Source organism: Polyodon spathula, chromosome 6 (assembly GCF_017654505.1).
Source record: "Polyodon spathula isolate WHYD16114869_AA chromosome 6, ASM1765450v1, whole genome shotgun sequence".
NCBI lineage: Eukaryota > Metazoa > Chordata > Actinopteri > Acipenseriformes > Polyodontidae > Polyodon > Polyodon spathula.
This window is the reverse complement of record NC_054539.1, coordinates 2,266,860-2,282,136: the sequence shown is the minus strand read 5'-3', so window position 1 is coordinate 2,282,136 and position 15,277 is coordinate 2,266,860. Positions and strand designations below refer to the sequence as shown.

The window sequence follows — 15,277 nt, the reverse complement described above, 5'->3', positions numbered from 1 at the left end:
AGGCAGCTGGGGGAGTGTCTGGATGGATACTGTAGAGAGGCAGCGGGGGGAGTGTCTGGATGGATACTGTAGAGAGGCAGCTGGGGGGAGTGTCTGGATGGATACTGTAGAGAGGCAGCTGGGGGGAGTGTCTGGATGGATACTGTAGAGAGGCAGCTGGGGGGAGTGTCTGGATGGATACTGTAGAGAGGCAGCAGGAGGAGTGTCTGGATGGATACTGTAGAGAGGCAGCCGGGGGGAGTGTCTGGATGGATACTGTAGAGAGGCAGCAGGAGGAGTGTCTGGATGGATACTGTAGAGAGGCAGCAGGAGGAGTGTCTGGATGGATACTGTACAGAGGCAGCCGGGAGGAGTGTCTGGATGGATACTGTAGAGAGGCAGCTGGGGGGAGTGTCTGGATGGATACTGTAGAGAGGCAGCAGGGGGAGTGTCTGGATGGATACTGTAGAGAGGCAGCTGGGGGAGTGTCTGGATGGATACTGTAGAGAGGCAGCTGGGGGAGTGTCTGGATGGATACTGTAGAGAGGCAGCAGGAGGAGTGTCTGGATGGATACTGTAGAGAGGCAGCTGGGGGGAGTGTCTGGATGGATACTGTAGAGAGGCAGCAGGAGGAGTGTCTGGATGGATACTGTAGAGAGGCAGCTGGGGGGAGTGTCTGGATGGATACTGTAGAGAGGCAGCTGGGGGGAGTGTCTGGATGGATACTGTAGAGAGGTGCTGGGGGGAGTGTCTGGATGGATACTGTAGAGAGGCGCTGGGGGGAGTGTCTGGATGGATACTGTAGAGAGGCAGCTGGGGGGAGTGTCTGGATGGATACTGTAGAGAGGCAGCAGGAGGAGTGTCTGGATGGATACTGTAGAGAGGCAGCGGGGGGAGTGTCTGGATGGATACTGTAGAGAGGCAGCTGGGGGAGTGTCTGGATGGATACTGTAGGAGGAGTGTCTGGATGGATACTGCAGCAGGAGGAGTGTCTGGATGGATACTGTAGAGAGGCAGCAGGGGGAGTGTCTGGATGGATACTGTAGAGAGGCAGCTGGGGGAGTGTCTGGATGGATACTGTAGAGAGGCAGCTGGGGGAGTGTCTGGATGGATACTGTAGAGAGCTGGGGGGAGTGTCTGGATGGATACTGTAGAGAGGCAGCTGGGGGAGTGTCTGGATGGATACTGTAGAGAGGCAGCTGGGGGAGTGTCTGGATGGATACTGTAGAGAGGCAGCAGGAGGAGTGTCTGGATGGATACTGTAGAGAGGCAGCAGGGGGAGTGTCTGGATGGATACTGTAGGCAGAGGTCTGGATGGATACTGTAGAGAGGGCAGGGGGAGTGTCTGGATGGATACTGTAGAGAGGCAGCTGGGGGAGTGTCTGGATGGATACTGTAGAGAGGCAGCTGGGGGGAGTGTCTGGATGGATACTGTAGAGAGGCAGCCGGGGGGAGTGTCTGGATGGATACTGTAGAGAGGAGCTGGGGGGAGTGTCTGGATGGATACTGTAGAGGCTGGGGGGAGTGTCTGGATGGATACTGTAGAGAGGCAGCTGGGGGGGGAGTGTCTGGATGGATACTGGATGGAGTGTCTGGATGGATACTGTAGAGAGGCAGCAGGGGGAGTGTCTGGATGGATACTGTAGAGAGGCAGCCGGGGGGAGTGTCTGGATGGATACTGTAGAGAGGCTGGGGGAGTGTCTGGATGGATACTGTAGAGAGGGGAGTGTCTGGATGGATACTGTAGAGAGGCAGCTAGGGGGAGTGTCTGGATGGATACTGTAGAGAGGCGCTGGGGGGAGGGTCTGGGTGGATACGGTAGAGAGGCAGCCGGGGGGAGTGTCTGGATGGATACTGTAGAGAGGCAGCTGGGGGAGTGTCTGGATGGATACTGTGGAGAGGCAGCTGAGGGGAGTGTCTGGATGGATACTGTGGAGAGGCGCCGGGGGGAGTGTCTGGATGGATACTGTAGAGAGGCAGCCGGGGGGAGTGTCTGGATGGATACTGTTGAAAGGCAGCAGGATTAGAGTCTGGAAGATAGACCCACCGCTTTGAGGATGCTCACAGCCTCCTTGCTCAGCCACACGGGGTAGAGGACGTCGTCATGCAGAATGGACTCAAAGAGGTCATCCTCATTGTCTGCTTCAAAGGGGGGCTGCCCTGCCATCATCTCGTACATCAGCACCCCAAGAGCCCACCAGTCCACAGAGGGGCCATACTCCAGCTCCTGAAGAATCTAAGAGCGCAGGGACAGAGAGAGGGCGCAGTCAACAAGGCAAAATCAAATCATCCCTGAATGGCAAAAAATGTTGTTAAATTCCAATTCAACCAAGTCAACATCGGTCACTTTTTCAAACTCAGCATATAGGCAATGACCACAAGACACATTTTAAAAGTTGAATGGAGACATATTGGGGACAGAGAGTGGGACTTATGAATTCACACAGAGTGGAGTGTGTATGAAACAGGTTGCCAAGTATTTCATTGAGATCCTTCAAGAGCTGTCACTTTTTAAATAATTTGTTGTCTTTAAAAGTAAGTAAAATGTCAGATTTGGTCCTGGTTTGATCATTTAATGGTGGCAGTATTTGGATCCGTGACCATTTTGATAAACTGAGCAGACAGGGAGATGTTGTATTTCTTTACTGTCAGTACCAGTAACATGACGGAAATGTTTATCTTCTTCTTGAGTATTCTAACAGATCTGCAGTTAAGGCTTCGGTGCATTGTTCTGTTCCAAGCTCCCCCTCTGTAGCTGGTCCATGCTAGCAGAGCATGAGGACAGCACACCCTGTACTGTACAGCGAGCACAGCCTCTCCCTCCCCCTCTGTAGCTGGTCCATGCTAGCAGTGCAAGAGGACAGCACACCCTGTACTGTACAGCGAGCACAGCCTCTCCCTCCCCCTCTGTAGCTGGTCCATGCTAGCAGTGCATGAGGACAGCACACCCTGTACTGTACAGCGAGCACAGCCTCTCCCTCCCCCTCTGTAGCTGGTCCATGCTAGCAGTGCAAGAGGACAGCACACCCTGTACTGTACAGCGAGCACAGCCTCTCCCTCCCCCTCTGTAGCTGGTCCATGCTAGCAGTGCATGAGGACAGCACACCCTGTACTGTACAGCGAGCACAGCCTCTCCCTCCCCCTCTGTAGCTGGTCCATGCTAGCAGTGCATGAGGACAGCACACCCTGTACTGTACAGCGAGCACAGCCTCTCCCTCCCCCTCTGTAGCTGGTCCATGCTAGCAGTGCATGAGGACAGCACACCCTGTACTGTACAGCGAGCACAGCCTCTCCCTCCCCCTCTGTAGCTGGTCCATTCTAGCAGAGCATGAGGACAGCACACCCTGTACTGTACAGCAAGCACAGCCTCTCCCTCCCCCTCTGTAGCTGGTCCATGCTAGCAGAGCATGAGGACAGCACACCCTGTACTGTACAGCGAGCACAGCCTCTCCCTCCCCCTCTGTAGCTGGTCCATGCTAGCAGTGCATGAGGACAGCACACCCTGTACTGTACAGCGAGCACAGCCTCTCCCTCCCCCTCTGTAGCTGGTCCATGCTAGCAGTGCATGAGGACAGCACACCCTGTACTGTACAGCGAGCACAGCCTCTCCCTCCCCCTCTGTAGCTGGTCCATGCTAGCAGTGCATGAGGACAGCACACCCTGTACTGTACAGCGAGCACAGCCTCTCCCTCCCCCTCTGTAGCTGGTCCATGCTAGCAGTGCATGAGGACAGCACACCCTGTACTGTACAGCGAGCACAGCCTCTCCCTCCCCCTCTGTAGCTGGTCCATGCTAGCAGTGCATGAGGACAGCACACCCTGTACTGTACAGCGAGCACAGCCTCTCCCTCCCCCTCTGTAGCTGGTCCATGCTAGCAGTGCATGAGGACAGCACACCCTGTACTGTACAGCGAGCACAGCCTCTCCCTCCCCCTCTGTAGCTGGTCCATTCTAGCAGTGCAAGAGGACAGCACACCCTGTACTGTACAGCGAGCACAGCCTCTCCCTCCCCCTCTGTAGCTGGTCCATTCTAGCAGAGCATGAGGACAGCACACCCTGTACTGTACAGCGAGCACAGCCTCTCCCTCCCCCTCTGTAGCTGGTCCATGCTAGCAGTGCAAGAGGACAGCACACCCTGTACTGTACAGCGAGCACAGCCTCTCCCTCCCCCTCTGTAGCTGGTCCATGCTAGCAGTGCATGAGGACAGCACACCCTGTACTGTACAGCGAGCACAGCCTCTCCCTCCCCCTCTGTAGCTGGTCCATGCTAGCAGTGCATGAGGACAGCACACCCTGTACTGTACAGCGAGCACAGCCTCTCCCTCCCCCTCTGTAGCTGGTCCATGCTAGCAGTGCATGAGGACAGCACACCCTGTACTGTACAGCGAGCACAGCCTCTCCCTCCCCCTCTGTAGCTGGTCCATGCTAGCAGAGCATGAGGACAGCACACCCTGTACTGTACAGCGAGCACAGCCTCTCCCTCCCCCTCTGTAGCTGGTCCATGCTAGCAGTGCATGAGGACAGCACACCCTGTACTGTACAGCGAGCACAGCCTCTCCCTCCCCCTCTGTAGCTGGTCCATGCTAGCAGAGCATGAGGACAGCACACCCTGTACTGTACAGCGAGCACAGCCTCTCCCTCCCCCTCTGTAGCTGGTCCATGCTAGCAGTGCATGAGGACAGCACACCCTGTACTGTACAGCAAGCACAGCCTCTCCCTCCCCCTCTGTAGCTGGTCCATTCTAGCAGTGCATGAGGACAGCACACCCTGTACTGTACAGCGAGCACAGCCTCTCCCTCCCCCTCTGTAGCTGGTCCATGCTAGCAGAGCATGAGGACAGCACACCCTGTACTGTACAGCGAGCACAGCCTCTCCCTCCCCCTCTGTAGCTGGTCCATGCTAGCAGTGCATGAGGACAGCACACCCTGTACTGTACAGCGAGCACAGCCTCTCCCTCCCCCTCTGTAGCTGGTCCATTCTAGCAGTGCATGAGGACAGCACACCCTGTACTGTACAGCGAGCACAGCCTCTCCCTCCCCCTCTGTAGCTGGTCCATGCTAGCAGAGCATGAGGACAGCACACCCTGTACTGTACAGCAAGCACAGCCTCTCCCTCCCCCTCTGTAGCTGGTCCATGCTAGCAGTGCATGAGGACAGCACACCCTGTACTGTACAGCAAGCACAGCCTCTCCCTCCCCCTCTGTAGCTGGTCCATTCTAGCAGTGCATGAGGACAGCACACCCTGTACTGTACAGCGAGCACAGCCTCTCCCTCCCCCTCTGTAGCTGGTCCATGCTAGCAGTGCATGAGGACAGCACACCCTGTACTGTACAGCGAGCACAGCCTCTCCCTCCCCCTCTGTAGCTGGTCCATGCTAGCAGTGCATGAGGACAGCACACCCTGTACTGTACAGCAAGCACAGCCTCTCCCTCCCCCTCTGTAGCTGGTCCATTCTAGCAGTGCATGAGGACAGCACACCCTGTACTGTACAGCGAGCACAGCCTCTCCCTCCCCCTCTGTAGCTGGTCCATGCTAGCAGTGCATGAGGACAGCACACCCTGTACTGTACAGCGAGCACAGCCTCTCCCTCCCCCTCTGTAGCTGGTCCATGCTAGCAGTGCAAGAGGACAGCACACCCTGTACTGTACAGCAAGCACAGCCTCTCCCTCCCCCTCTGTAGCTGGTCCATTCTAGCAGTGCATGAGGACAGCACACCCTGTACTGTACAGCGAGCACAGCCTCTCCCTCCCCCTCTGTAGCTGGTCCATGCTAGCAGTGCATGAGGACAGCACACCCTGTACTGTACAGCAAGCACAGCCTCTCCCTCCCCCTCTGTAGCTGGTCCATGCTAGCAGTGCATGAGGACAGCACACCCTGTACTGTACAGCAAGCACAGCCTCTCCCTCCCCCTCTGTAGCTGGTCCATGCTAGCAGTGCATGAGGACAGCACACCCTGTACTGTACAGCGAGCACAGCCTCTCCCTCCCCCTCTGTAGCTGGTCCATGCTAGCAGTGCATGAGGACAGCACACCCTGTACTGTACAGCGAGCACAGCCTCTCCCTCCCCCTCTGTAGCTGGTCCATGCTAGCAGTGCATGAGGACAGCACACCCTGTACTGTACAGCGAGCACAGCCTCTCCCTCCCCCTCTGTAGCTGGTCCATGCTAGCAGTGCATGAGGACAGCACACCCTGTACTGTACAGCAAGCACAGCCTCTCCCTCCCCCTCTGTAGCTGGTCCATGCTAGCAGTGCATGAGGACAGCACACCCTGTACTGTACAGCGAGCACAGCCTCTCCCTCCCCCTCTGTAGCTGGTCCATGCTAGCAGAGCATGAGGACAGCACACCCTGTACTGTACAGCGAGCACAGCCTCTCCCTCCCCCTCTGTAGCTGGTCCATGCTAGCAGTGCAAGAGGACAGCACACCCTGTACTGTACAGCAAGCACAGCCTCTCCCTCCCCCTCTGTAGCTGGTCCATTCTAGCAGTGCATGAGGACAGCACACCCTGTACTGTACAGCGAGCACAGCCTCTCCCTCCCCCTCTGTAGCTGGTCCATGCTAGCAGAGCATGAGGACAGCACACCCTGTACTGTACAGCGAGCACAGCCTCTCCCTCCCCCTCTGTAGCTGGTCCATGCTAGCAGTGCATGAGGACAGCACACCCTGTACTGTACAGCAAGCACAGCCTCTCCCTCCCCCTCTGTAGCTGGTCCATGCTAGCAGTGCATGAGGACAGCACACCCTGTACTGTACAGCGAGCACAGCCTCTCCCTCCCCCTCTGTAGCTGGTCCATGCTAGCAGTGCATGAGGACAGCACACCCTGTACTGTACAGCGAGCACAGCCTCTCCCTCCCCCTCTGTAGCTGGTCCATTCTAGCAGTGCATGAGGACAGCACACCCTGTACTGTACAGCGAGCACAGCCTCTCCCTCCCCCTCTGTAGCTGGTCCATGCTAGCAGTGCATGAGGACAGCACACCCTGTACTGTACAGCGAGCACAGCCTCTCCCTCCCCCTCTGTAGCTGGTCCATGCTAGCAGTGCATGAGGACAGCACACCCTGTACTGTACAGCGAGCACAGCCTCTCCCTCCCCCTCTGTAGCTGGTCCATGCTAGCAGTGCATGAGGACAGCACACCCTGTACTGTACAGCGAGCACAGCCTCTCCCTCCCCCTCTGTAGCTGGTCCATGCTAGCAGTGCATGAGGACAGCACACCCTGTACTGTACAGCGAGCACAGCCTCTCCCTCCCCCTCTGTAGCTGGTCCATGCTAGCAGTGCATGAGGACAGCACACCCTGTACTGTACAGCGAGCACAGCCTCCCCCTCCCCCTCTGTAGCTGGTCCATGCTAGCAGTGCATGAGGACAGCACACCCTGTACTGTACAGCGAGCACAGCCTCTCCCTCCCCCTCTGTAGCTGGTCCATGCTAGCAGAGCATGAGGACAGCACACCCTGTACTGTACAGCGAGCACAGCCTCCCCCTCCCCCTCTGTAGCTGGTCCATGCTAGCAGTGCATGAGGACAGCACACCCTGTACTGTACAGCGAGCACAGCCTCTCCCTCCCCCTCTGTAGCTGGTCCATGCTAGCAGAGCATGAGGACAGCACACCCTGTACTGTACAGCGAGCACAGCCTCCCCCTCCCCCTCTGTAGCTGGTCCATGCTAGCAGTGCATGAGGACAGCACACCCTGTACTGTACAGCGAGCACAGCCTCTCCCTCCCCCTCTGTAGCTGGTCCATGCTAGCAGTGCATGAGGACAGCACACCCTGTACTGTACAGCGAGCACAGCCTCCCCCTCCCCCTCTGTAGCTGGTCCATGCTAGCAGTGCATGAGGACAGCACACCCTGTACTGTACAGCGAGCACAGCCTCTCCCTCACCCTCTGTAGCTGGTCCATGCTGGCAGTGCATGAGGACAGCACACCCTGTACTGTACAGCGAGCACAGCCTCCCCCTCCCCCTCTAATTAAAGTCCCAGTGTTTATCGTGAGCTGCTGCATTTACACTGCTTGGCTCCAGTGACTCCCAGATGGATTCTCAGTGGCAGATAAATGCAGACCATGGGACACATCCCTCTGGAGAGCCGGAATGTGTTCATGTTCTGTAATAAGGGGCTTTCGTAACAGAATCGAGTACATTTTAAAACTGCTGGATTGTAATGAGCTAGAGCAGGGTGTCAAACTTAGTTCCTGGAGGGGGCCGCACTGTCTTCTGGTTTTCGTTCCACCCGAGCTCTCAATTACTTAATTGATCTAAATGATTTAATTAATTGGACACATGTAACACATGTCTCCAAGCCTCAAAATGTTTCATAACTTGAATCAAATGCATTTTTAAAATCATCAACTGTAAGTACCTTGAAAATATGAAATATGTCCAAATGAACAAATAATCAGATCAGTTATGTTAATTAAGAGCTTAAGTTGGAATGAAAACCAGAAGACCCTGCAGCCCTTGAGGACTGGAGCTGGACACCCCTGAGCTAGAGAATAGGGCCCTGGGAGCTATAACAGCATGCAGTGTTTGGAAGAGATAGACTTTGCACCATCTTCATAATGCTCCCAATCACTGTGTAGCTGATTGTGTTGTATGAATAATGCAAATCTCTCCTGAGAAAAAAAAACTAAACACCAGCAGGATTAGGGTGAAGTTGAAGGCTATATTGAGATCTGATGTACTTTAGATCAGTAAAAAACACTCACACAGGGCCATATTTCACAAACAAAAGAGCGTTTAAAGGGAATGTTTTTAAAGTGCTTTGAAACATTCTCTTAGCTCTGATACAAGAGAATACATTTCAAATTCTCTTATTCTAAAACAGTTGTCATGCAACCTTGATTTTATTGGTAAACAGTCTTAATAAAAAAATCATAAAACATAAATGCACTAAATTCTTAAAGCTCTTTGCACCAATCTGTTTTTAGTTCAGTTTTTTTCAGAAAGGAAAAACACACCCAATAAAGTTGCCAATTCAGAAATACACTGACAGTGCTGCCAAACACTGAGTTTAGCTGGCGTACAGTGAGACATTGCTGTCATAAAAAAAAAAAGTTTAAAAAGCCATCATTAATCAATTTAAATGGTATTGAAATGTATTCAAATAAAGAAAAAAAACATGGAATTGGGCTGGGATCTGGAATACTAAACAGGTGCATACATTATAATGAGATGTAAAGATTAAATCTTGCACTTGGGTAATTGCTGACCAAAAACTTTGCACCTCCTCTTACAAGGTGCAAACCACTGTCCGCTCTCCGCTCCGCCTGCACTAGAAGACTGGCTGTACCTCCTCTACGCTCCCCTGCCTCCAGAGCCTGCTCCACATGCAAAATCAAAACCAGACAAGGTATTTATACAATTCTTTCTGATTCTACTTGCAGAGTTGTGGCTACCACTGATACTGTTTCAGTTTTTAGGTAGGAGATCACTAAATTTACACTTAGACATTTTAGACATTTCTGTTTCTTTTTTTTTTAATTTAGTCATTGCCAATTATTTATTTTTTATTATTTTTCTCCCAATTATTATTTAGGCTCAGCTCACTGTTATCACCCCTGCGCTGACTCGGGAGCGGCAAAGATGAACACACGCTGTCCTCCGAAGTGTGTGCCGTCAGCCGCCCGCTTCTTTACACACTGCGGATTCACCATGCAGCCACCAGGAGCTACAGCGTGGGAGGACAACGCAGCTCCCGTGCAGCTAACAGGCAAGCCCGCAGGCGCCCTGCCAGACTACAGGGGTCGCTGGTGCGCGATGAGCCGAGGACACTCTGGCTGACCTAAGCCCCCCACAATGCTCAGCCAATTGAGCACCACCTCCTGTGGATATTTGTCCTGATACACAAGCCGAAAGTCAAGTTATGTCAGTCAGATCGAACGTTCACCTGAGCGGAAAGTTTAAGGAAACAGTTTTAAAGAATGCACCAAAAACATTCAAAATGGTTTTTATAAGACAAAATAAAAAAAACAACTATATAATGTACATCACTTATATGGGAAAATGTTCATTCATTATTTTAAGTAAATGTAATTTTCGCACTGTCCCTAATTATAATGTAATAGGACACAATTTTCTATGTTAGGGGATAGTGGCTATGGCCTGCGTGATGACACTACTCAGCAATGCAGAAACCAAAGCTCAAGTTTGCTACAACCATTCCCATGTAGCAACGCGACGTGTCATCGAGGGAACATTCGGCATCCTGAAGAGTCGGTTTTGCTGCATGGACCATAGTGGGCGTGTCCCCATGTATGCATCTATAAAAGTCTGTAAAATCTCACAGCGCCTACTGCTCTCTGTACTCCTAACTCATCTCACCTCTGGACTTCAGGACTGTTGAGTAATTTGGAATGCTTTTAAGCTTACATAGGTTACAGTGCAAAATAATTGCCTGTCCACTAGGCAATTTAGATTTTGCAGGAGTAATTGTTTGCACTGAGCCTATCCTTACATCAGACCCTTAGTGTTTAGAGATATATTGTAGACTCCATGTACAAGGAGGCCCTAAGCTGATATAGCAGAGAGAACAGCAATAGCCTCCACATCGGAAACTACCCAAAGTACCCAAGCCCAATGCAGTCTGTACTCTGGTAAGTCTGGTAGGAAGGCTGTCAGGTTACCTCTGGGGCGATGTAGTCAGGTGTCCCGCAGAATGTCGTAGTCGTCACTCCATTCAGAATCCCCTCCTTGCACATGCCGAAGTCGGCCAGCTTGCAGTGTCCTTCAGCGTCCAGAAGAATGTTGTCCAGTTTTAAATCTCTGTGAAAAAACAAACAAACTGTAAAGCAGAATTTGAATGTTTTACATCTTTTCATCACTCCATCTAACAGTCAACTAGTTTCAAAAGTCTTATGTACAAGCTGGCCCTCGTTTGCTTATTTATGTTAACTATTCCCTCCAGTCCAGTTTAATAAATGGTGACAATAACTGGGTCATTTTTTTCAGTTCATATCTGGTCGATTTGAAATTGCTTTCACATGTTTTTCCAGGTGACAGACAGTGGTATGAAGATTAACGATTGATAGTTAGAGAGTTGAAACCTTTCTGAGAAAGTCACAGAATGAATTGGTAGCGAAAGCACTGCACCCTGCAGTGGGCTCCTACTCTGGCTGTAAGGCTGGGTACAAACAAAGTATTATCCCATGCCCGTGTCAATTTAGTTTTACTGTGCTACAGACCCCATTGTTGAGATTTTAATCAGCCTGATTAAGAAAGATCCTAGACAACACCCAGCAATTTCCCAGGCTCATTTCCAGCCCTGGTCACTTTGACCTGTTGACTAGGAATTGCACAGGGCAGCCAATATACACACATACAATGCACCGATATTCACAGAGAACAAGCCCCTGTGGATCCAACACGTCTAACCTCCTATCAGAGTCCAATCAGAACCGCCTGCACAGTTTGACACTGTGTTGCTGGGCTTTTTATCAAATCCAAATATCAATCCTTTAAGCACAGCTAATTGTAACAATCTGGGAAATTGTAAATATGTATTTGTAAAATAAATTGAGATTCATGTACTGACCAGTACTATGCATTCACATACTCCTATTGTTTTTCACATGCTTATACATGTTATTTTCAAACAGGTGAAACAAAGGTAGTATAAATAACTGCAGATCAAATATGAGTAGTTTTAGCAGATTGGGTTCTTGTAAGCTCTTATATAATGTTATATTAATTTACACTGTCAGAAGTGTTTTCTGCCTTACTGTTCTGCTCTGAGACAAGCCCCCTGCTTCCTAGGTATCTAGGGAGTTTTACCTTTGCTGTAACATGGATTTGCATGTTCGCTATTTGTGTAAGTGAAACTTCATGAATGAATTAGGAACCACAATTTAGCTTTTGCACCTGCTGTGATTATTACAATATAACCCCATAAAACATTACCAAATCTACATTTACCCTCTAACCTTTCCATGTGCTTGATCTTACTTTGACTACATTTTACTATGCATTTACCAAAGTTAACTTTTTTATGAAGGCACCTCCAGAAACAGATTACAGATTACAGGTCAGAAAATATCTAACTGTCAAAACTTACAGCATCAAGGTTCTTGAACAGTAAACAATGGACTAATAAAAAAAAAAAAAAATTAAAAAGTCATTCTTTTAATAAAACATCAATGTCAATTTAACATCAGTTAAATGCTGAATAATTACAGTCCAGTCTTACAACAGGAAAGGAGTAAGAGAATGTAGTTTGGGCTTAATTCTGGATCTGTATCTCTCTCTTACTCTTACCCTTGGTGAGTCCCATGAGATCTATTTTAATGATCTCATCAGTGATGAATCTAAATACCGTCGCTCATTAACTGTAGATATTTCCAGCTTGGATTTACAGACCCATTCATTAACATTACTACATATAATAAATATACAGTGAAATGAGGTTCCTGGAAAATGACGTTTAAAAATATTAGAGCGTCAGTACTAAGATCTACCACTGCTGATCAATAATCAGCACACCCCCCTGTATTTGTCAGTTTTTATTTCAATTTATGGCACATTAACGTGACTCATAAAGGGCAACCTTAAAATGATACCTAAAAAAACAGATACACAAACAAATTATCACAGTCAATTAACAGAAAATGCCAAGCCACAGGTCAAACAAACAGGCAGACCACGACATAGTTAAAGAGCTGACGTGTGTTACCTGGGTTGAACCCAGAAGTGGCAACTAATCAAAAAGACAAAAACAAGAGCTGGCAGTACATCGAGATCAGAAACCAGATATGAGGCTTTATATTAAAAAAAAAAAAAAAAAAAACAGCACACATCCTAGGAGTGAGAAATATTTCGCAACCATGGATTGGGGCTGACACTTAGAAACCACAGTTGACTCATTGCCGTCAACGGAATATCTTTCCAGTGCTTAAATAATAATATTATATACAAACTGTAATGGAAGTACAAGACTAACAGCCACAGTATTAAGGATGGTAGAATCAAAGGGTTGAATCCGTTTTGAAATTGTTTCTCAAATAAAGTGCCTGAGTGATTGTTACTGAGCTACCTGAACAAACGAGGGATTAACCACAAACACCCTTATATTGGATCTGCTCATCTGACCACAACTGCAGCTGTATAACATCAAGGGGTTTTTTATTGTGTTTCTGCACTGCTTTGCACACAAGTCTCTAACCTGGGGCATTCTGGATAACAATGATCAAAGTAATAAACAGATTTTTACTTTTTTTTTTTAAATTTCTAGTTCTCAAATTATAATCCTGACATTCCAAACTGAGAACTTTAAACCCAAATACAGGCCTCCTGATCCTCACAAGCATTCAAACGTGGCCCAAGACCAGCTGCACTCCGAGCACTTAATCCTTTTTATCAAATCCTTTAATAAAAGAAAGAAGATGATTTCGAGATAAGGCAACCTTGATGAAAGGTTCCAAGGATGGTATCATGAAACCATTCAGCTCAGAGGTTTGATGGTTGAATGCTTCAAAAATGTCAACATCACTTTAAAAGATGTCGTTCATCCAAAGGTGTACTAAAGTCGTCGTCCCGTCCCCCCCCCCCCCCCCCCCCCCCGATTTGATCTGTCATGACACGTGTCAGTTGTGCCATTTGGACAACCTCCAGCAGAAGGAGGAAAAAAAACTGCACAGCACAACAATTGTTTTCTTTCACAGGTACATTCCTCTGCGTCATGTTTCTTTGGTGTGCGTACAATCAGGTGTTTGCTAAAATCAAGAGAACCGCTTCCAGGGGTGTCCAAAGTTGCTCCTTCCACTCCTGGTCTTTGATCCAACCCTGTTCTAAATGTTTTAAAACTCCATCCAGACTATGACCTAGTTGTTTATATTATTGTACCTGAAAAACCTGAAGTGGAATGGCCCTCAGGACAGTGATTGGACACCCCTGCCCTATTCTCATGAAATTCAAAAACCTTATTGATTGTATCATAACCTCGGGATATGTGGAGGTTCTCTGTAGGATCTGACATTTTATACAGTAGTTTTCCATATATCTAGAGAACTGCTTGTCCAATTGGGATGACCTTGTTTAGCACACATCATTGAGTGCATCGCAATCTCGGAATATGTGTCTGTCTGCCAGTGACCAGGGTGGCTTGTGGTGACGTCAGACCAGGCAGAGGCCAGACACAGTACTCACGCTGGTGAGCAAGTTTAACGAGAAATAAAAGGTCTGAACAAGAACAACACTTTGCAAAAGAAAACACCACGCTGGACAAAACAAACAGACACACAAAACAATGCCACAAACAAGTACCGTGCTGAGCCGTTTCAGCTTGAGTAGCAATTGTTATTATTTTAAATGTATTTCTACCTCCTCCTCCTCTCTCCCGTTTGCTACTCTGAACACCAATAAATTAATCAATCAACCTGGAGAGGTCACATTCTGCATGGAATTATAACCCCATCCATGCTGTAACATAAAACAACATATTTATTAAACACCAAACCATACATTTAAACCGTAATACAACAAATACAATACAAAATAACACAAAACAAACTAAATACACACTGGGGGGGGGGGTGTGTGTGTGGCCGTCTCAATGCTCTTATGTCATAAATCTATATTAACATGTATCTGTATATGAAACGGCACTCAAATAGGTAGAAGCAAAAAGGTTATAACAGTTTAAAAGGGAAAATCATCTTTAACTTCAAAACACTAAATAAGAAACCAAGTGATGTATACAAACTTACACGATAAAAGAACGTCTGACTACTTGACTTAGTTTCTTATAGTTTTACAGAGGTTGACACTGTATGCAAAAGAACCTGTGTTAAGCTGCGGGCGACTATTAGGGCAAGACCACGATTGCGGACGATTGTGACACCAGAAAGACGCAAAAACCCAAACAGTGAATGCCGGTATTGTGCACCATCGACAGAGAACAGGGGTTCTCACCAAAAACACGCCCCTATAACCAATAGTCCTCTCAGTCCAATGTGTGCCAGCATACTTTCATATATCGTGTGCTCCTCTGTCTAATTTAGAACTGCAGTCAAGGTTTCTGGCAGCTTTATAAAGCAGTGTGCTTTTAGGAAGAAAAACAAAACAAAACAGTACACAGAAGGGAAAAGGCCACACTAATCAGTCATGATGGAAAGCATTTCCTGAGCTTCATATCAAGCTGGAGTTATCTTTCCATGACGCATCGAGTGAACTCTGCTCCCAGCCTGCACATTCGAGAATGGAGCAAGCAAAGTGAGGGCCGTCTTTCTTTTCTGTTGAATACAGTTATGTGTTTATATCTTGTGAAATGCAATGCACAACTCAATAATTTGTGTTCATTTTATATAAAAT

The 15,277-nt window shown here is 48.8% G+C and overlaps 1 protein-coding gene across 2 annotated transcripts in view; it reads right to left on the bottom strand.

The window, feature by feature from the left end:
* The window catches only part of LOC121316681 (protein kinase C epsilon type), a 163,359-nt gene that overhangs the window by 13,335 nt on the left and 134,747 nt on the right, over window positions 1–15,277 (bottom strand). Inside the window, exons 12-13 of one of the 2 annotated variants that reach the window (XM_041251737.1) lie at window positions 10,600–10,738; window positions 2,027–2,215 (exon numbers count right to left, since the gene is read on the bottom strand). In XM_041251737.1, coding sequence (XP_041107671.1) covers window positions 2,027–2,215; window positions 10,600–10,738 — 328 coding nt within the window. The remainder of the gene's footprint in view (window positions 1–2,026; window positions 2,216–10,599; window positions 10,739–15,277) is intronic. The other variant, XM_041251738.1, reaches the window with a different exon arrangement.